The 21,415-nt window shown below is 38.3% G+C and overlaps 3 protein-coding genes across 4 annotated transcripts; 2 read left to right on the forward strand and 1 right to left on the reverse strand.

Moving 5' to 3' along the window:
• Nucleotides 1-713: 713 nt before the first annotated feature.
• On the reverse strand, nt 714-1,666 carry LOC125492012 (ribosomal protein S4, mitochondrial). The gene has a single exon (XM_048634099.2). It carries the CDS (start codon nt 1,479-1,481, stop codon nt 714-716), a length of 768 nt encoding a protein of 255 aa, XP_048490056.2. The 5' UTR covers nt 1,482-1,666.
• Nucleotides 1,667-11,519: 9,853 nt separating this feature from the next.
• Nucleotides 11,520-19,798, forward strand: LOC104908545 (uncharacterized). Of its 2 annotated transcripts, none has more exons than XM_010697662.4 (10): nt 11,520-11,791; nt 12,634-12,856; nt 14,847-14,939; nt 15,025-15,126; nt 15,758-15,925; nt 16,018-16,106; nt 16,517-16,638; nt 16,816-17,000; nt 17,169-17,453; nt 18,260-19,798. In XM_010697662.4, exons 1-10 carry the CDS (start codon nt 11,646-11,648, stop codon nt 18,785-18,787), a joined length of 1,941 nt encoding a protein of 646 aa, XP_010695964.1. In that variant the 5' UTR covers nt 11,520-11,645; the 3' UTR covers nt 18,788-19,798. The 2 variants fall into 2 exon arrangements, with proteins under 2 accessions (XP_010695964.1, XP_010695965.1); XM_010697663.4 differs by having other exon boundaries at nt 11,573-11,791; nt 12,624-12,856.
• A 354-nt stretch (nt 19,799-20,152) lies between these two features.
• Nucleotides 20,153-21,242, forward strand: LOC104908544 (photosystem II core complex proteins psbY, chloroplastic). The gene has a single exon (XM_010697661.4). The coding sequence runs from the start codon at nt 20,284-20,286 to the stop codon at nt 20,839-20,841; it is 558 nt and encodes a 185-aa protein (XP_010695963.1). The 5' UTR covers nt 20,153-20,283; the 3' UTR covers nt 20,842-21,242.
• Nucleotides 21,243-21,415: the final 173 nt, after the last annotated feature.

Genomic DNA, 21,415 nt, shown 5'->3' on the forward strand with positions numbered 1-21,415 from the left:
ATTTCTCATTTGAAGAGCATTCTCATGTGATCTTGCTCTTATATATATATATATATATAATGATATCCAAATCACTACAATAATGTTGGTTGGTACAAGTTGCAATGATTTATATATATTCATCTAAAGTTAGAAAAACAAAGAAAATTAACATTAACTAACTAACCTACGCAATGCACTCATCAATAAAATGTTGAGCTAGTGTAGCTCAGTATCTTCCCTGGACTATGGGAAAGATCGCAAAGAAGACAAGACGGTTGCACTTTGGTGTACAAGCTTGTTTCTAAGATCATTACTGCCAGAATGGCTGTGGTTATTGGTGAGGTTATAAATGAGGCTCAAGCTGGGTTCATTCCTGGAAAACGTATGTGACCAAGTCGTCAGTATGCACCCCTATCTTGCTTACTTATTCTTCACCTCATTGATTTGATCTTCCGTATAAGGATCATGGGTAAAGGTACGACCAACCTGAAAATAATTTACCAAAATTAACCTCAAATAGTTAAATATATAAAATATGAAATGAATAATTATATGAACTTACTTCGTCGAAATCCTCCGAACCAAAATATGAAGCGAGTACGTCAAAAATGTATCGCATCACAAAATAACCGCACTCCGTGCCTCCTTGTTGTTGCGGGCACTTTATCAAAAGTTGTAAGAAAATGAGAAAATTTACCGTATAATGAGAATAACGTAGGCTTTTAATTGAATCAAACAATTCTATTATACCTCAACATGTTTCCACAAAAGCTTCTCTCGACGAACAAGGATCCAAACTTCTTTGTTCTTTCTAAGTCTTGTTCTTGCATAGAAGAATGTAACTTTTGCAAAAACCGGTCTTTTAGTAGTAGGCGGCATCCCTTCTTAGTTTTGAGTCGGCGGAACCATTCTGTTTTGCTTCTGCTCCGCATTCTTACTCGGCGGAACCATTCTGTTTTGCTTCTGCTCCGCAGTCTTCCCCGGTGACCCCTTAATTTGCCTATGATTTTTTCAACTGATATTTTGATATAGAAAAATTTCCTTATTTCTTCACCGCGGGTTCTCGCGTAATTTTCTTGAAAAGATATTATATCACCGTGGGAAACTTTAAAATGACTAATGTTTACTATTCCATTATTCACACACACTTTTCGATGACTTATCGGCTGCCTTGCTTGAGGAATAGTTTCACAAAAATGTAGACGAACCAGAATAACGTCCAATCTTGTTTCTGGATTGAGTAGAAAAGGGATATATGAAGTTCGTTTTGTTCTTCTGTGCATCTTTGTGATGGGTAAATTCCCATGAAAAAGGGACAACTTTCGTGTAGTTCGTAATTGTATGTAACTGTTACGATTTTTTCTCGGATACATCTTTTTCTTAATAGATTTTTTCTTCATTCTCCATTTTCGGAGAGCGATGCGTTGCGATAGTGTAAGTTCTTTATTCCGAACATTTCCTGAAACTAGACGACAAGTTTTAAATCTTAATGCAGTCATTATCTATTGTTGAATCAGTCAGTCTTTTTCGCCACATCGGGGCTATGGGACTCGAACCCAATTCTTTCCGCGACCCCTCTATTTAAAGAAAGAAAAGACCTGAATCCTACTGAAGCTGCTAACAGAGACTGATCAGATATTGACCTATGAGATTTGTACACTTCGGCTTGGCACCTTCCTTTGGTTCGGGCCCTTTCTCCGCCAATCTTTGCTTACCCGTGGGCCTTCCAGTATCACTTTTGGAGCTCGCAACGTTGAGTTTTATTCACAGTTGATCCTTACTAATCCATATGAAGTTAGGTTAGCTACTTCCCTCAGTGGGGATAAGGAATACTGATGTTAGGGTCAATCCAGTTGTCCGCTTCAACTACTTTACTGATCCAAAAGATGTGGAGTTTTAACTCTGCGGCATGCGCAAAATAGGAAAGATGTTGACCATGGGGGACTTCAAGTTTAGGACAGGCTCTGGGGAGAGAGTTGTAGGACCTACATTGCCCATTGATCAATCAAATGATATGCTAATGAGTAATGATCTTTCTGCCGTTAGAGACAGTGAGCACCATTTGGCATTACCATGGGAGCTGCCTTGTGGGCAAAGTTGTGGACCGTGACCTCCGGGTCATTGGTATTAATGCCCTCCGAGTTGTTAATGGCTCAATATTCAGAGTGTCCCCAGGAACCAATCCCCAGGCCACTCTGATGATGCTTGGCAGATGAGTCGTTGCAGTAAATTAGATTCGTAGTTCTTTTGCATATGTAAATATATATAAGAATGCTAGTGTCAGAACCTGACTGTAGTAAAAATCTCTTTTGTTTGGCAGATATATGGGACTAAGGGTAATGAGAAACCGAATCAGATAGGATATTGATGTAGCCAAACTGATTCCAAAAGAGAGTAAATCGGCCACCACATTTTGCCCGTCTTCCTTCGCTTGCTTCTGGAAACTCTTTCTATCGGGGCAGTCAAGTTCCCCCCTTTCTTTGTGATGTCAAAGCAGCGTATTCTTGAGTTGACTTGAAAGAGTAAGTGAATAGGAATTACCTTACATGGAAAGAAGAATGGAAAGGGCTGAGGGAAGGAAGGAACTTCACTCAATGCTGGGTTGACTGCTGGGAAGCTTTACTTAAGTGGATTCGGCCCTACCTTGGCTACGAACCTATTCTCGCTAAGAGCTAAGAACTAGGCATTTCAAAGCAATTACCTTCTTAGCTTACTTCCTTGACTAGGGATTCCCTTCTTTGCTTACAGAATCTCTTGAAAAAAGAAAGTCTAGCTACATGCTTAACACCGGAAATTCTGACCTTGTTTGGTGATAGTCGACCAAGACGAGGCCTATATCTGAGAGCTTGAACTGGGCTTGGATGAAAGAGTAGCAGAGTCAATTCCTGAAGCTGGTTATTCCACCGGTTGTATATGGAAGGTGGCTAACTAGCAATCCTCTTAGGGATATCCTTTTCAAAACAAAATGAGTAATAGACTTTTAGTCTTTGGAAAGTCATCCTTGGCATAAGCTCTAGTTGATCTCTCTTATGGTATTCCCATCTGCTTCCTAATTCCCATATCTTTCTATATTCCCTATAGTGCTATACCATTACCTCTCTCCTTCTTTCTTTCGAACTTTGCTCTTAAGTCTTTTAACCGGAATTTTGAACGAAGGGCGTAAAGACTAGAGCTTTTCAACTCCTCTTTTTTAGACTAACCCGATGAGAATATGCTGAGGCATAGACCCGATCTAACTTTCATACTCTCATCATTAAGATCAACAAATTCTCTCCGTTGAACTTCCACAGTGCAGTTTCTCTACTGCTACTAGAGAAAGCTCTATCGCAATACGTCCTACCAAGGATAAGCAACTACATCATGAGGTATGGGATTCGTGTGTGGTAGTCTCAATTCATTCCCTCATGCGCATCTAGTGCAGTGTCTCTGTAAGGTTCATAAACCCTCTCCTGTTTAGACATATAGCAGCCAGAAAGAGAAAGCAGCTTTGAGAACTAAGAAAGCAGTCTACAGGATAGACCTTTGCTTCGCTCTTCACCCTTTAGGGGGCTCCGCCCTCCTGACCGGAGTGCCGTTCACTCGACTTCTCCTGGCGGGAAGTACTTGTTTCCTTCACCAACCAATCTTTGGATTTTTAAATCGTATGTATATAAGCATAGAAAGCGCACCGTTTTGATATGGCAGTTGAAAATAGATCTGGAGAGTTGCTCACTCCAACGAGCCTAGGTAGACTTTGTCCACTTCCTATCAAAGCTCCAGTCTCCGGACTTGAAGAAAAGGGTGCCTACGAGACAGCTATGGTGTTGCACAGCAAAGTCTGTTGGGCAGCAGAAAATCCGTAATTAAGATCCTGAAGCGCTTGTCTGCAAAACCCTCTGGAAAGGTAGGTTTCTTGACATACTGTGACGATGGCTCCATACGGGATCGATCTTCTTGTCATATTCGTTCCATTCTGACTTAGAAAAATTTCTCTTGCTGTTCTCCGGCTTGGGTTTTCTCGCTTGGAGCTGAATGCAGGTATTTCCTTTGGCTAGAGGGAGCTGTGAGGGAAGGGCTTTTTCAAGTAACGATTTTGATTCAATACGTTCTGTAGCTCCTACTCAATCTCGATAAGGTCGGTAGCTGCTACCAACCCGTAGTGAGTTGAGGTCCTTAAGTTAAGGACAAAGCCTGGGTTCCGTAACAAATAGGATTTATTTTCGGCTGTGACCATAATCATCTCTAATACCGCCATCTTTAGTTTATACAGCTTCCTGATAGCTGTCTTCCAGATAGCTATCGATTCAGCCTTTCCTCTAAAAGAATCTCCTGCTTCATAAACGGATATGTCTGTCTTGTCTCTCCCCGAGTCAGGAATAGTCAGTAAGAGTAAGAAAATCAGATTTTCGGACCTCACTAAAAAGAGGGCTACTACTACTAATCCTTTTTATTAGGAAGGAAACTCTAAGGGCTTAGCACTACTCAAAAGAATGAAACTCCAACAACAGGCTATTACATAAGGAAAGCTACTACAGGATTATACTGGACTACAAAGGACAGGAGTTTAGCTTAGGACTAAAACTTATATTATATTTAGACTCCATCGCCAAATGTCCTTCAAAGTCTTAGCCTATGAAAGGAACCTATTCGCTCGAAAGCAAAAAGAGTTATGGATACTAGCTTTACTGATTGAACTTTCTTAGTAGACTAGGACTGCCCTTAGGAATAACTCAAAAAGTAAAAGAAAAGAAGGAAGCGGCACTTTTCAAAGGGTTTCAGAATGCAGAAAGTTTCTTGCTTGGACCATGCCCAGAAGGTGATAGTCTTCTTCCAACCATATTATGGTACTCCTTAAAAATATATGAATATACCCTCTAAATACTTTGATAGACGTAAACCCAGAAAAAAAGTGGAGGAATCTCTCCCAGATAAAGAGAAAGATATAGATTCTCATCAGACTTACCAAATCAATCTATAGCCAGTCCTACCAAAAAAAGTATAACCTACTTAAGGGCTTGAGGGGTATCTGAAGAGAGGAAAGAAACACTAGTTCAATAGAGTTCTTTAACGTAGCCTCTTACTTCGCCTATTACGCCTACTTTTGATAGTGCCTCTTCTCTTATCTATGATCTATCTTTCTTTCTTAAAACCAGATCTGAGATCAGAAGGCAGAGCAGCATAAAGAGAACGAATAGAAGAAACTACAACTAACACAGGATAGCTTGCACTGGGCTAAAGAAAGGACTGAAATTGGATGCGTTTACAAAAGGACTGCAGAACTTAGAAGGGGTGCCCTTGCCTTAGGGCTTACCAATGCAACTCCGAAGGCTGACCTTCTTTCCTAAGGAACTGCTGATACTGGCAAGTAAATGAAAGGAACAGGGGCATACCCTAGGACTTAAACTGGAGAGACTGAAGACTGCCTCAAAACCTCGTAAAAGCACTACATAACACAAAATCAAATGATTTAGTCTTTAATTGTTGTATGTTATAATATCAATTCATTTAAAGTATATCAAACCGATCAACTTAAGCTATCATAGGCGTTTTAATCTTTAACTTCTGCTCCTTGTGAAAGCTAGCAGAATCAAAGGTATAAACTATCCCGAGCAAGGGACATATGATAAGGAGCATCAAATAACGACTATTGCAAGAATGAATAAAAATAACTACTAAAAAAATCACATATCATGCAACAATCAATATTTGTAAAACTATATATTAAGCTAGAATATTACTCTTGAAAAATTGGCGCGAAGATGATACTAGCACCAAGACCGACAGATCCCGTCATAGCATGTTGAATGTAAGTCGTTACCTCCTCCGATGCATGCAGATCCGCGGTACTCTCCAGACACATCCAACAAACACGTTCAATAGCATTCCCAAATCCATCCAAGTCATGCTGCGTAGCCCTAAAAACTCATTGGCAAAAGTAAATTTTATGTGAAAATTACAACTACCATATAATGAAATGTAAAAAAAAAATCATAACTTTGATTATTGTTACCTCATGTACACTTGGATAATAGAAATATTAATCATCTCTCCTTTCATATGTTGACCAATATCCTCCTTGGTCCGATAAGCGGTGCCATCATCTCCTGAATAATGGAACAAGGAGCTCGACAAGGTAACACCAACAACATCATCATCTGCGACGGCAAGGGCAAGCGTATCTGCTAACTCCCTACAATCTTCAGTGAGGGAGTCTAAGAACAATCGATCATCGATAACTGGACTATAACGAGAAGTCGAACCGGCTGCTGAAAGCAGCTGGCTAGAAGATCTAACAGCATCCCCCAAAATCCTTTTTTGTTTTTTAGGTGTCGGTGTAACCTAATAATTATTTTTAGAATGCGAATGAGATTATGAAAATTTTAAATTGAATGCTATTATTTTTACAAAAATGGAGGCCTATATGAACAATTACCTCATCACTAAAATTTTTGGCCATTGCACCTATGTACCCAAAGCGGTAACTGTAGTGTCGATCTCATATGCAGGGACGGGGACAAGTAGTGGCAAATAACTATATTTCTCTACAAAACGATGAATTCACTTTAAGGTGATCATTCATCATTCTAGACCCATGAATTGTAGTGGTCTCATCAAAAGCATAAGAATATGCATCACTAGACAAGTCTCTCCACTAGTTGGATCTATCAAATACAATCGACATGGAATCTCCTCCTAACAACAACGTAAAGTTCTAATTAATTATGTAAGATATTATTTGAATAAAACACATCTATATATGATAATTATTTGTATAAAGCACATGTATATAAGATAATTATTTGAATTGAACCCATGTATATATAATAAATATATGTACCTTCAACTTAGGAGAATGAGTGTCGTAAAATCCAGAGAGTGGAGTACGTAGCTGAGTGGGTTGTGAAGCAACTAGCCCAGGAGATGGCCCAGCAGATGGTGGAACAAATGATGGAATAGGTGGCTGAGTGGGAACAGTCCCAAAACGGGGATTATTCAAGACTTACTCCTAAGGAGTAAGTCTTGAACGGGTATCTAGGCAATATGATGTACATAAAAACAATCGCATTCAAGCGATTCCAAGTCATCACCAAACAATAATTGCATTCAAGCAATTTCAAGTTATCACCAAAACAACAAGTACCAAAACATTCCTTAGATTTTCCTTCCCCTCCTATTGGTGAGTCTATCAATATAAAGGTATTGCATATTGAAATTAAGAATTGAAAAAACATCACAAGAACTTAAGCATAAACAATCCCGTATAACATTTTAGGGCATACAAAAACTTAAGCAAAATTATCACAAAATCAGTTTTTAATACTCAAATCTTATAACTAATCATATATATACTTTATCTAAGCATTTTAAACTACAATTTAAGCCAAATTTTTCATTAAAACACTATTAACTAAGAAAAATTTACAAATAACTAACCTAATATGACAAACCCTCGCCAAAAATTTGGATGAGAAGCGCCGGAGGTGAAGGAGTGGCGCCGGTGAAGGAGAAGCGAGGAGAAACGGAGGAGAAACGAAGGAGGAGAAGCGAGGAGAAACGAAGGAGGAGAAACGGAGGAGATCGAAAAAACCCTCGCGGGAAAATTGAATGCACCCAGTCGTCGGAAACTCGAATGCACCCAGTCGCCGAAAATCGGAAACAAACCTCGCGGGAAATCGGAAACAAACCTCACCGGAAACTACCTTTCGTCGGAGAATGTGAGAGAATGTGAGAGTGTGAGAGACTGTGAGAGGAGAGGGACAGAGAGACTGTGAGAGGGTCGAGAAACACTAAAGGAAAAAATGAAAACCTGCGTGCGTGTTTTGGGAAAATGAGAGCAGCATATATTGCTGCGGTTCTACCAAGAAACCGTAGCAATATATGCTGCTCTGGGATCAGAAAAATTTCAAAATATATCCGTTGCAATAATATTGTTGTGGTTTTGGACGGAACCGCAACAATATTATTATTTTTTATTTTTACTTTTCTTTTTACACGATATATTGTTGCGTATGGGTAAAACCGCAGCAATACGCATTTATTCTACTAGTGGCGCGGTCGCCAGAGTGCACAAAATCTCTATCTTCAAAACGTCATAACTTCTTCGTTATTCGTCGGAATTAGGCAAGTGACCACTCGTTGGAAAGCTCTTGAAATGTAGAATCTAACCCAATTAAAATCACTCCATTTGAATTTGTAGAACTTGAGATATAATCAAAAGAGTGGATTGGAGTCATTTTTCTACTTCTTTCACTATTCACTTTGCTTCAAAACTCTTCCAACTCAATGCTCGTGCTCTCGAAAATACATCATCTCTTGTAGTGATATAAGTGAGTAGGAAATGCATTAAAACATGCTAATTTCTACAATGATCAACTTGGAAATACAAACACACTACAAGGAGCACAGCATTAGTAGTAAAATGGCTCCGAAGAGCGCAGTTAAGACCAATAATCAATGAGGGACGAAGGTAAAATCTCTATATAAAATAGACATATCAAATGTAATTTTGCCTCACTCATTCACCAATCTCTAATATCATAAAGCTCCTTTTTCAACTTTTTAAAAAGAGCTTTTTGGTCCCAGTCAACTATTTTAAACCTATCTCTACCAACACTTAAACTAGAGGATTGATAGTCAAATCCTCTAATATAAGTTCAAACCTCTAATTTTTCTCCAAATATCTCATTACCCAACAATTTCACATAATTTTATACTATATACATTTCTTATAAAGATTGGAAAATGTTTGGGTGACCATAACGGTTGGCACCCCTCTTGAAAGAAATAGAAAAAATATAGTAATTAATTCAATATTTTGGAATTTTTTCCTTGAATAATGTAAAAGTGGGTTTTAATTCCCAAAATATGCCCAAAAAAATAAAAATTCCCTGCGTACCGTCCATGTACGACGGCACGCGAGAAACTGTTTTTTTTTGTTTTATCCCAGGTAAACCGCTACTCAGAGTAGCGGTTTATTTTATTTATAAACCGCTACTCAGAGTAGCGGTTTATGTGTATAAACCGCTACTCAAAGTAGCGGTTTATAAATATAAACCGCTACTCAAAGTAGCGGTTTACTTGGGCAAAATGTTCCAAGCACATATCAAACTCAACTTGATTAATGAACCGCTACTTCAAGTAGTGGTTTACACAACATATTTTTTTTTTTTTTTTTGTAAACCGCTACTTCAAGTAGCGGTTTTACTTAAGTTGAAAAAAATAAAATTCTCGGCACTTGTAAACCGCTACTTCAAGTAGCGGTTTTACTTAAGTTGGAAAAAAAACCTCTCGCGTGCCGTCCTACGTGGACGGTACGCAGGAAATTTTTATTTTTTTGGCATATTTCGGGAATTAAAACCCACTTTTGCATTATCCAAGAAAAAAATTCCAATATTTTGGAGAGAGAAAATATTCCTACAAGTAACACATTTATTGGGTTACATTACAACCCTTAGAGTTACTAAAATTACTTAAATGGTGCACACGTATATGAATAATTAATGTGTGTTTCAACTTTTAAGACTTGAGCGCATGACCTCTCATTTGATATAATAATACAGTAAGCAACTACACTACAATATTTATGTTGGTCTTTGTGTACTTGTGGGGGAAAAAAATGATTTAAAGATAAATATTTCTGTTTTTGAAGAATTTAAATACGCTTTAGTAAATAATCCGGAGCGTATGAGTTGGGAGAAGAACTAGTTCTTATTATATAAAGGATTTTTTGGTTAAAACACCCTTATGTTTGGTGATTTTTAAAACAATCCCCCTTTTGTTTTTTTTTTGAAATGAACCCCCAAACGTTTTATAATTTTTTTGGTTGCACCCCCAAAACCTAACTTCCGTCAAATCCAGACGTTTGTGGGGACCACTTCATCCCCAAATCAGGATATTCCCTCTCTCACAACGGTCATTTTCCGCCACCCCCAAATTGAAGCTGCTAATCCAAAATTTCGAACGGAAAATTGCAATTCCACTCTCAATTGACAATTCCTGACATCCTTCAAATCAAGTAAGTGTTACATTCATTTATAGGCGTTAAATTTTGGGTAATTTTGCGATTCTCTAGGGTTTATTTGCTTATTTTAATTTGGGTTAATTGTTCAATTAGGGTTATGGCAACCAAATGCAATTGTCCAATTCCTCTGTCCTAAGATTTTGAAGTCATGGATGCATGACAATCGTGGGAGGAGTTTCTGTGCCTGCAAATTCTAAGGTGTTCATACTGGAAAAGAAGGGTGTGGATTCTTTGGATGGGTTGACAAGAATTAGGAGGAGTGATAGAGGTTGTTGACACATGAAGTGGTGCTGGAGAAGAGGTTGTTGACACATGAAGTAACGTTTTAAAGACTGAAATCGCAAGGATTCAAGACACTAAGCCAAAGGTGGAAATTTTGTGGTGTTGAACAAAAAATCAGGAGCATCAAAAAGGCAAAAGGCACCAGTCTCCATGATGACGAGTGAGAGAGAGTGAGTGCTGGATGAGAGGGACTGAAAGAGAAGATGAAAGGGTGTAGATGATGACAAGAAAGAGATGCTGAATTTCTGACTGAAGCAAGTGAGAGAGATGAAATCAGAAACGAAGGAATCAAATAAGAGAGATGAAGAGGTTAGTTGAAGGGTTTTATTACGCAAGGATACAAACGTCATTTCACGCAACATTTTGGAGGGAAAATGGAAAAAAGGGCCCCACAAACGTCTGGATTTGACGGAAGTTAGGTTTTGGGGGTGCAACCAAAATTTTTATAAAACGTTTGGGGGTTCATTTCAAAAAAAAAAAAAAAAAACAAAAGGGGGATTGTTTTAAAATTCACCAAACGTAAGGGTGTTTTAACCAAAAAATCCTTATATAAACATGTGTATTTACGAAACTACTAGTCCATAGTTACCATTCTAAAAAAAACCTAGCCTCCCCTCTCCTTTTCTCTCTCTAAAACCCTAGCCTCCCTTACCCCCTTCTTCATCAATTAGGGGGCTGCCATGGATGTTTTCATTCATGGTATGCCCCTTTTCCCTTTTATTTTCAGTTTTTAGTTCATTTTCTTGTTTTGTTCAATAAATTAGTATCTCTTTATGAGATTTTCTCAAACCCTTTTATGGGGTTTTTAGTTTATGTTTTAGAAATCTCCTTCTCCCTATGGGAGTTGTGAGTATGGTTCTTTTGTTTTTAGGTATGAGAAATTATTCTCATTGGTTGAAGTTCGAGACTCAACATGAAGAATTAGGGTTTCACAACTTCTATAAAATTATGGAAGACTATTGGAGTACGTTCATCCCAAAATTTCCGCATCTGCAGATCGTATGCCGAACCAGAGCGAACTCACAGATTGCATTGCTTCAAATGAAGATTTTTATTAAGGCAAAATTAAGTCAAATCTGCGATGTTTACATTTCTAGGGTGATATGTATTTCTATTAGAATTTTATGTTTTTTAGAAATGGCTTGTAAGTGCCGTTTGGCGAAATATTAATGAAATCCCTTTTTTTTTTAAAAAAAAAAAAACATGTGTATTTACAAATTTGGGGCTTTAAGAGCACAACAACACATCGACTAACTGTTGACTTCGCAGAAGCTGCTGTAAACAAAACCGCACTTTCTCTTTCATACATACTATTACTTCACTTCCTCTCTCCTCTCTCTCTCCGCTGGCGCAAATGTAAAGAAAAACAAAACCCAGAAAAATGGAGATGTCAGCCATGGAAGAAAACTCGAGGAAGCAGCCACAACCCATGAAACTCGTTGTTTTGGCGGACTTGAATGTCGATCCTCCTGAAATTGACGAAGAAGACACAAACCCTCTTCTTTTTTCTGCTCCTTTTCCTCCAAGGTCTTTCCTTTTTCTTGCTAAAATTTCATTTACTTTATGTTCTTTCTTTCCTTTTTTTTTTTGAATATATTGATGAATTTTTCAATTGTTGTGTTTTTTTTTGGTTTTAGAGGAGTTATTTATCACTGGTTTTCTTTTTTGGTGAAGTTTTGCATAGTATTGTCTAATTGGAAACTTCTGTAACTATCTAATTGCTTTAAATTAGCGTTAAATTATCGCTACCCATTTGGACCAACTGGAGAAACAAGTATTTTTTTTGAGAAGGGCAAAAGAAAAATTCACCCGAAAATACTAGTCTTTTTTGGGTGTGCAAATGACTGAATGAGTGCTGCTTCCTAACTCGCTTCGAGGTATTGATTGAGAAATCGTTGGTGAGATTATAAGAACTATTCGCACAGAAATACTTACCTAGACAATTGGTCCTATAAGAAAATTGGTGAGATGTTATGTTTTGGAGTTGGGTTTCCCTGATACCACTTCCTAAGAGTTTAGTGCATAGGTTGTGTTTGAGTTGCGGGTTTACAAATGGCAACCATCAAGTTAATCGGATTAATGTCGAGGGTATTGTGGATGAAAGTAGCTTCATATCATCGCGATGACTGATTCTTGATAAAGATAATGCTGAAGTATGTCAAATATAGGACTTGAGGTCTTGATGTATGGCTCTTTTTGGGTTGATTTATTGTATTGTTATGTTGCTATTTTGTTGTAGAGGGCTTGAGTCGATGATTCGATATGCTTATTTGATGTGTTATTGTTTTACTAGATTTGTATTCAGTCGGATATCTGTAATAGAATTGTGGTGGACCGTATATTTGAGTGTTAATTTTAGATTTTTGCAGGTTAACAACCAATGATAGTAGTCAGGAAAAGTCAGCTTTGTTAGTTAGAGAAAGCAGTGATGTTGTTGAAGGTGAAGGTAAAAGGCTAAACAAAATGGGAAAGTGTCGTTCAAGATCTGGGAAAGTAGAAGATCATCTTGACTGTGGGGTGGATGCTGAGGGAGATCAACATTCTCAAGGGGCTCCGTCATCTCGGGAAGAAAAAGTTAGCAGCCTTAAAACTGTGAGTTGATAATGAACATGTTTGCCATCTTCATTTTTAAGCACTCCATATTAAGCAGAAGGTTATGTGAAAAGATGATGAAGATCCTTATTTGTTCTCCGTGATTCTGTTAGTGCATAGTTCCTATTTAGAGAAAATATGTTTGGTTCCAGGGAGAGACAGGTTCTTGTGTTAGATTGCTAGCCTTTGACTTTGGCTGAAACTTGCAAGAAGTATAAACTATGATGAGTTCTTTAAATGTCCGATTTAATGTTTTGCACCCGTCATGGTTCCAAGAGTTCTGAAGAATGGTGAATTTACATTTTGTATTATTCTTAGCATTAATGAGTTTCACAACCCCAGGTGAACATTACCTGCTGAAAATTGCAGTTTTGTTGTTTTGGGATATCGCTCCAGGCTAGTAATGAACTAGAGGTGAGGCTATTCAGCTACCATATACCAACTCATATCTAAAATCTACTGGTTGACTGGATCACTAGTTCAACTTCTTAAAAGGCTAGAAGATGCCCCATTAGCTAATATTAACTCTTGACTTCCATATGATGTTACTGGATTAGCTTCTTGATAATGAGATATCCCTTTGAAAGTCATGTTAAAAAATCTTCTGATTTTAGCCCAATGTTCTTTCATAGAAAAGTCCGATCATGGATCTGACGACCCTTGAAGGTCAATCATTGCTTCAACAGAGCCCATCAATGAGTTTTTTATAACTTACCTTGTAACAAGGATAGTGACTTCTTATAGTAGCTTTCTGTGCTATTTTAAACCTTGATTGGGTCTTGGCCAAAGCTATTCAAGTCAAAATAATTGCCGTCCAGAGTTGGCCTCACATGAGAGCAACCAGAAGTTCCGAATTACAGACTTTCCTGCTAGTTTGGTTGGGGATGTTTCCATAAAAAGCTTCCTCTTCATGCAAGTGCTATTCAACGTTCTAAGCTTATTTGCATAGCTCTTTGAGTTTCCGTGTCTGCTTCAGCAGGTTGCTTGGAATTCCACAAACAAAATTTGGATGTGAAAAAGGTACAGAGCGAGTTATGCACTATAGCTTGTGTAATCAAAGTTTGGTGAAAGGGCCAGTGAAAGGATTTAGGACTGTATACTATAGAAAGGAATGTCTAAGATGTTCTGCAAACTCCCAATCTATAGGATAAGAGGGAGGGTAACAAGTTCCCTTGTTTGGATAAGGGGTTGGGAGAAGGAATGGGAGGTAGAGAAAGGGATCCATTTTCCCTCTCTCTTTAACAAACTCCATCCTCTAAAATTGAAGAGGAAATGAAACTCCACCTTCCCCCTCCCTTTTCTTCCCCTCCCCTTCCTCCTCTTCCCCTCTCCTACCTTTCTGTTTTATGATGTGATCCAGATAAATTTCTGGAAAGTAGATGTCTTACTGTCTATACATGTAGTGACCGTTCAAAATTTAAAGGATCAGAAGGGCAATTGATGGTGCTACTGCAAGTTGAACTGTAACAGAAATCATTAAGCATAGCAGACATCCTTCTTAAGGTTTTCGGCCTTTCTAGCTCCTCTCTTAATCTTCTTCCTCGTGTACGTTCTTTTTCTCGCTTTTTTCGGTGGCTCTAACGAAACATGTTATGGTTACTTGGCGTTTGTTAAATATGTTCATGGAGATGACAGCTTTCTGAAGATTCGTGGGAATTTTAGCTTTGGTGGTGGGTTGTTAAACCATGGTGATAGAGAAACTAAGTAGTTCAAACCATTGTCTTTGTTAAAGTTTTCTTTTCTGTGGGACACCTGTATCAAGATATGGGATAGAATAGCTAAGATACCAATTCTTGAATCATTGGTGAACCCTGGAATCCAGAATGCTTGGCGTGTAAGCAATGCAGAATCATCTCTGCGGGATTTTGCAATCAGAGATAACAGAATAATCTTGTCGCCCTATGATGAATTTTTCTCTATTTTTTATGATTCCTTTGGTTACCTACTTATTTATGCTTATGACATACCAGCACTTTTTTTATGCCTGTAGGGATTGATACATGTGGCAAGGAAAGCTCCAAAAAACGCACATGCTCACTTTTTACTTGGTTTAATGTACCAGAGGTTGGGTCAGCCTCAAAAGGTTGCTTTTAGAAGGTCTTTAATAATTTTAGAGTTTAATTTACTATGTTTTGCTTTTCTGACTAAGCTTTGGAGTTGTATTTCAGGCAGTGATTGCCTATGAGAAGGCAGCAGAAATATTGCTCCGGTCTGATGAGGATATTGACAGACCAGAACTGCTGTCACTGGTCCAAATGCATCATGCGCAGGTTTTTGTTCTAACTTCTTGAATCTTGTTAGAAATGGAATTCACATTGATAGTGTGTTTGGAATTGGGATACTAGTTTTGGAGGGAAGGGGAGGAGAGGGCAAATGGAGGAAGGGAGTGAAAGATTTTTCTATTAAACTTTTGCAACTTAAGGATTTGGGGTAGGGTGAACTATTAGCCCTCAACTTACTCTTTATTAACTTATTGGAACTTATTATACCTTATTGGATCTTATTATAGCCCATATTTGCCCGTCCCTTATGACCCCTTATATGAACTTATCTGCACTTCTTAGCCCTTGTTTAAACTTGTTTGCACTTCTTGGCCCTTATTGAACTTCTCATTTTCTGAAATTAGTGGAAAGAAGGTGAGATTAATAGATACTTAGCTCATTAAAGAGAAGGGAAATAATTCCGTCTTATTATTCACTCTTTACTTCGCTGACCTAAAACATGCAAATAAGGGAAAAATTGATCTCTTACTCTCTTCTTCTCTACAAATTCTTTCATCCAAACAACTTTTCATTATGACGGGATAAAGATAAGAACAAGAATCTCTCATGAAAGCATCTGCCACCTATGGATATCTTATTACTAATGTGTGCTAAAATTGCTGCTTTCGCTACTGCTCAGTGTCTCCTCCTAGAAACTCTTGGAGAATGTGCTGCAGATAAAGAACTTGAACCTGAAGAGTTGGAAGAAATTGTTCTGAAGCTAAAGGAATCGGTGCTTACAGATATTAGACAAGTACCGGTGTGGAACACTCTTGGAATTATTCTTCTTAAAACTGGTCGTCTAGAGGTACATTCTTTTTCGTTTCAAATAGGTTATGCTCTGAAATTGTTACATTTTTTTACATGTCATCTGATATGCCTTCTCTTGAACGTTTCTAGAGTGCTATTTCAGTTTTGTCTTCTTTGTCGGCCTTGGCCCCTGACAACTTGGATTGCCTTGCAAATCTTGGTATTGCACATCTGCAGAGGTAAGGAAATGTTGTGATTTGTGTAGACTCTTTCTCTCACGTTCTTACCAGTTCTCCTTTGCGGTCATAAATTATTTTCATTATACTTGAAGATTAGTTGTGCTTACTGTAAGTGATAGAAGCTGATTGTGAAAATTAACCTTTTAAAGAACTGAATGCATGGGTTAAAGCTTTGCACCAATAAATGATACTTTAGAATTAAAAAAAACTATGTCCTTTTGATCTGTCATGTCGCTAACTTTTTGATTGGCTATCTTGATTCCTGGTGCTGCTTGTGTCAGTACTTGATAACTAGGATTTCTATATCTAATGCTCTCAAATATTTATCATGCTGTTGTAATAAGGCTTTTCTGTGTATCTGATGTTTGTAGTATGTGATTTCTACCAAGTATTGACTAATTTTCTTTCAGTGGGAATGTGGAGGCTGCCTCAAGTTGTTTTCAGGAGGTGATTTTGAAAGATCAAGGCCATCCCAGTGCTCTTGTCAACTATGCTACCGTTTTGCTGTGCCAGTATGGTTCAGCTGTTGCAGGTTCGAATTTAATGATTCTGAATATCATCTTTTCGTATATGTTGCTTCTGGTTTTGTTTAGTGTTGTGTCCGTGGTGGCTCTTGATGTTTTTATCTATTTTCATGCCTTTGGTAATATGTATCTTGTCACCTACAAGGCTACTACCATTATAGTTATTACTTATTCCTGATTACCAGGGGCTGGAGCCAGTTCTGGGGAAGCTAGTGCAGAGTCAGATTCTGCTGCAGCGATCAATGTGGCAAAGGAATGTCTACTGGCTGCAGTGAGAGCAGATCCAAAAGCAGCTCATACCTGGGCTAATCTCGCCAATGCATATGATATTAGTGGTGATTATAAAAGCTCTAGCAAGTGCTTGGAAAAGGTGCCTTTGATCTCTTTGATGAAATGAGTTTGTGAACTTTGGGTCTCAGCTGTCTCCTTTTCTGTGAATGAGTCGCTTTTGATATTTGAAAATTAAGCAGTATTTGAGTTCAGACCAGCCTTTTGCATGTTTCACCTGTGAACTAAACTGTTAGTTCTCTTTTTGAAGGCAGCAAAACTGGAGCCCAATTGTATGTCTTCCCGATATTCTATTGCTGTCCACCGTATCAAAGATGCAGAAAGGTCACAAAATCCTACTGAACAGCTATCCTGGGCTGGAAATGAGATGGCTTCGATACTCAGAGAAGCAGATCCTTTGTCAATTGATCCTCCAATCGCATGGGCTGGACTTGCAATGGTTCACCAGGCTCAGCATGAGATTGGAGCAGCATTTGAAAGTGAACAGAAGGAGTTGATGGAGGTGGAAGAGCATGCTGTTTGCAGTTTAAAACAGGTATAATTGTATTCACCTTGGATACAGATGAGCTGCTTGATGTAGGTCTTATTAGATTGTTTTTAATTAATTTCTTGTTATGAAGTGATAGTCCAATCAATGTATCATTCCTTAGGATCGAGTTGAGATATCATTTCGGAAATGACTAGGAGAAGGCTATTATCCGATTCCAGACCTCTTTGGCCAACCTGTAGGGTCTGCAACTCTTCTTTATGCGGCGATGGTTTGCTTTGGTTTTTAATCTTTAAGAAATTGTGAGGTCACTTAAATGTAGATATACATACTTTTTTACACCACTATATTAAAAAGAGCATCGTCTCTCATGTCAAGTTACCACGTGACTCCTATCGACTATCAATAAGATGCCATATCCTGCCAACTTTATTATTGGTGTTACCCATTTTCTGCTTGTGTGTTTTAGATATTAATAAATTATTATGTTTAATGGATATTTGTTATAAGTCTGATATAAACAAGTAACATTCACAATTCACCTCTGCGCTTGCCTCACAACAATTAATACTTAAATGAGTAATACTAGCTCTCTAATTGGACGAATCTAGAAAAATGCAAAGTAAAACCCCAAAAAAGGTAGGAATAGAAATAAAAATACTAAAAATCCTTTAATTGATGCAAATAGTTGTTCTTTGTAAGGAGTTGGTCTTTGCCCTTTTTAGTAACAAATTGTGGGATTCGCACTTTGAATCCTATAAAACTAGTGGTAGACTGTTGGAATATTAGAATAAATAACCTGTGTGGGCCTGTCGCTTAATTCGCTAAACTCGATGCCTCGTGTTGTTTCACAGGCGATAGGAGAGGATCCAGATGATGCTGTGCACTGGCACCAGTTAGGGCTCCATAGTCTCCGCACCCAACAGTTTAAAATGTCTCAGAGGTACCTAAAAGCTGCAATATCTCAATTTAGGGAATGCAGCTATGCTTGGTCCAATCTTGGCATCTCTCTGCAACTAGCAGAAGAGCCATCTCAAGCTGAGGAAGCTTTCAAGCGAGCCTTATCTTTGTCTACTTCTCGGCAAGCGCATGCAATATTTTCAAATCTAGGGAATTTCTACAGGCAGGAAAAGAAGTATGATTCTGCAAAAGCAATGTTCACAAAAGCACTTAAGCTTCAGCCTGGATATGCTCCTGCATACAACAATCTAGGCCTTGTATTTGTTGCTCAGGGTCTGCTGGATGAAGCAAAGTTCTGCTTTGATAAGGCTACAAAGGCTGACCCCCTTTTAGATGCTGCCAAATCTAACATGGTTAAAGTTTTAGCTTTGTCCAAGATATGCACGAGTTTACCTTCAAGTTCAAGCATGTTGCAAGAGTAATTTGACTGAGGATGTGATCAACTGTCATACTGGAGTGGTAAAATGTATATACATATCTAAGATTGTTTGGAGTAGATGCATTAGATGATCAGAAGCGAAATTACAATCCAGTGAGAAAGTTTGATGGCCCCACCCAATTATTCATCACCATTTCACATTGCTAAAAGTTGGATGCGTATGCTCATCAATGTTCTTGCTGACAAGCAACTATAGTTTTCCCACCCAGATTACATTTGTGATCATGGTAATTTCCTGTGAGTTGTAGCCTAAGGATACAACATCAGAGTTAAATGTGGAGATAGGGCCTCATATTCTCTAAATGACGGGTAATACATCTATTTTTGGTTATCACATGGACCAGGCATCCAGTAGCTTTGCTGTAAGATTCTCATCGACAATACCATACAATCAAAGGTTTGATGTCGCAAAGAAGCTGCTCTTCACCTGCATTTTGGTGACATTGAGCAAATTTTGGCCTTAGATTTTGCTGATGTAATAGTATAAAACCTGCTCAGTGATATCTTGTACAAAGATGGTTTTTTTCTACTTGCTAGAGCTCGTAGATTCAAGGGATCGTGGGTGTACAAACCACTGGGTGATAATCGATCTCTTTCCATCGGTGCTTTGGATCAACGTTCCGCCTTCTGCCCACGGAGTTCCCCTCTTCAGCAGGGTTATGTCCTGTCTGGAAAACTAGGCAGCTGATTAGATGATCAAGTATGTCACAAGGGAAGATCATTAGGTAGCAAATTTCACTCCATCATCATATCAGCTGACAAGAGTTGATTCCTGCTATTATTATTCAGGCGAGAAATTTGATGAAATTTTATACCTTTGTTTTCGTCGCCATATTAATTAGGCAAGTAGTGATCTTGGTTAATCTCTTGGTTTTATCTGCTGTAATATTTCTACTTTTTCTTTTTGGTGGTTGACTAGAGAATGCAGTAAAAAATTTCTAGCTTTGTAATATATCCATTTATACAATTATTCAGCAGAACATTTTAATGAGTACTTCCCTCCGTCTGTTTCTTACTTGTTACATTTGCTTATTGACTTCAAAATTCATAAACTTTGAACCCTTTTTTTAATCACTAGAATAACTTCATCTTATTAAATTCATCTAAATAAAGATTTTCTTGATAACAAACTCTTAGAATTGTTAATAATATGTAAATGCAGACATTATTGGTCTTAGAGGTGATCAGGGAGACAGTAAAAAGAACAAATGTAGCAAGTAAAAGGTGATTCAGAGACCATATCCATATCAATGGTCTTGATGGAGACCTGCTATTGCACATTTTGTTTTGTGGCTGTAATTGCATTTGCATATAATTGATAACTAGCCATACGTTTTTGCTGGAGACTCTAAAGAATACTAGAACACCCCCCTCTGAACCCCTCAAATAGTCTCCTGTGCTTTACATAAAAGAAACCAAGCTCCCCTACTTCACATAACTCAGAATCCCTCTGATCTTCTTGCTCCTCCTGTGCCCTCCATGGCTGCAACAACATTTTCTACAACTATTCACAACCCCAAGTATCACTTCATCATCAGCTCATCATCCTCTTCAAAACCGTCTTCATTACCTGTTTCTCAACCATTAAAACCCTCTAGCAAACCTGGAAAATCATGGTCTTTGGCTAAAACATTGGCCTTGGCTAGCACTGCCCTTTCGCCCTTAGCCTCTTCCCCCATAGCCTTGGCAGCGAAGCAAATAGCCGAGTCACCCCAAGAAGATAACCGTGGCCTCGCCCTTCTGGTGCCCGTAGCAGCTGCAGTAGGTTGGGTGCTCTATAATATCCTGGGGCCTGCACTGAACCAGATCAACAAAATGAGGAGCGAGAAAATGAGCGTCGTGGGACTCGGGCTTGGTGGGTTAATAACTGCTGCATCTAGTGCTTTGCTTGTGCCTAGTGCTTCTGCTGTGACTGAAGTTATTGAAAATGAGGGAGCAGGGAATGGTGGTAACCAAGGTTTGCTTGCCTTAATTGTTGCTGCTGCTGTGGCTTTAGAGGTGGTGTTGTTGAGTAGCATGCAATCAAAATCAGAATAGGAGGGTGGGGGTCATTGATGGAATCATGGGTGAATTTTGATTGGGTTAGTACTGTTGTATAGCATCAAGATGTAGCAAAAATAACTCTGTAATAGGTAGATGTGTATGTGTATGTGTATTTTGTCCTTGAATGTAACAAAGAGTTTTTTTGATTGAACTAGTGGGAAATGATCTAAGCCATTAAGGCTAGACAAGGTACGCTTGTTTAGCTTCCTTGTTTGTTTGCCTGGTTGTACTTGTCAAAAAAAAAAAAAAAAATTGTCCTGTGAATTCTTGAAGGGAACTATATTCAAATATATTTGTCACCAATTGGCAATTACACAAGGGATACTTCTACTAGTACCCTTCCTTTTGTATCCTTTTTTTAAATCAATGTTCATGTCTCTTCATTTTATGTGTAATGGCATTTTTTACATACTACACGTGCTTCGATTTTTTCGAGACATAAATTCGGTTTTCTTAGACATAAGTACGAGTCCATTTTTGAATATTAGACGTACGAATTATAATTGTTTTTAGTTGCAAAATTTGATTGGTTTAGTCTCTATCACTTAAGTCTCTCCCCAATCTCTTT

This window comes from Beta vulgaris, chromosome 7, assembly GCF_026745355.1.
Source record: "Beta vulgaris subsp. vulgaris cultivar EL10 chromosome 7, EL10.2, whole genome shotgun sequence".
NCBI lineage: Eukaryota > Viridiplantae > Streptophyta > Magnoliopsida > Caryophyllales > Amaranthaceae > Beta > Beta vulgaris.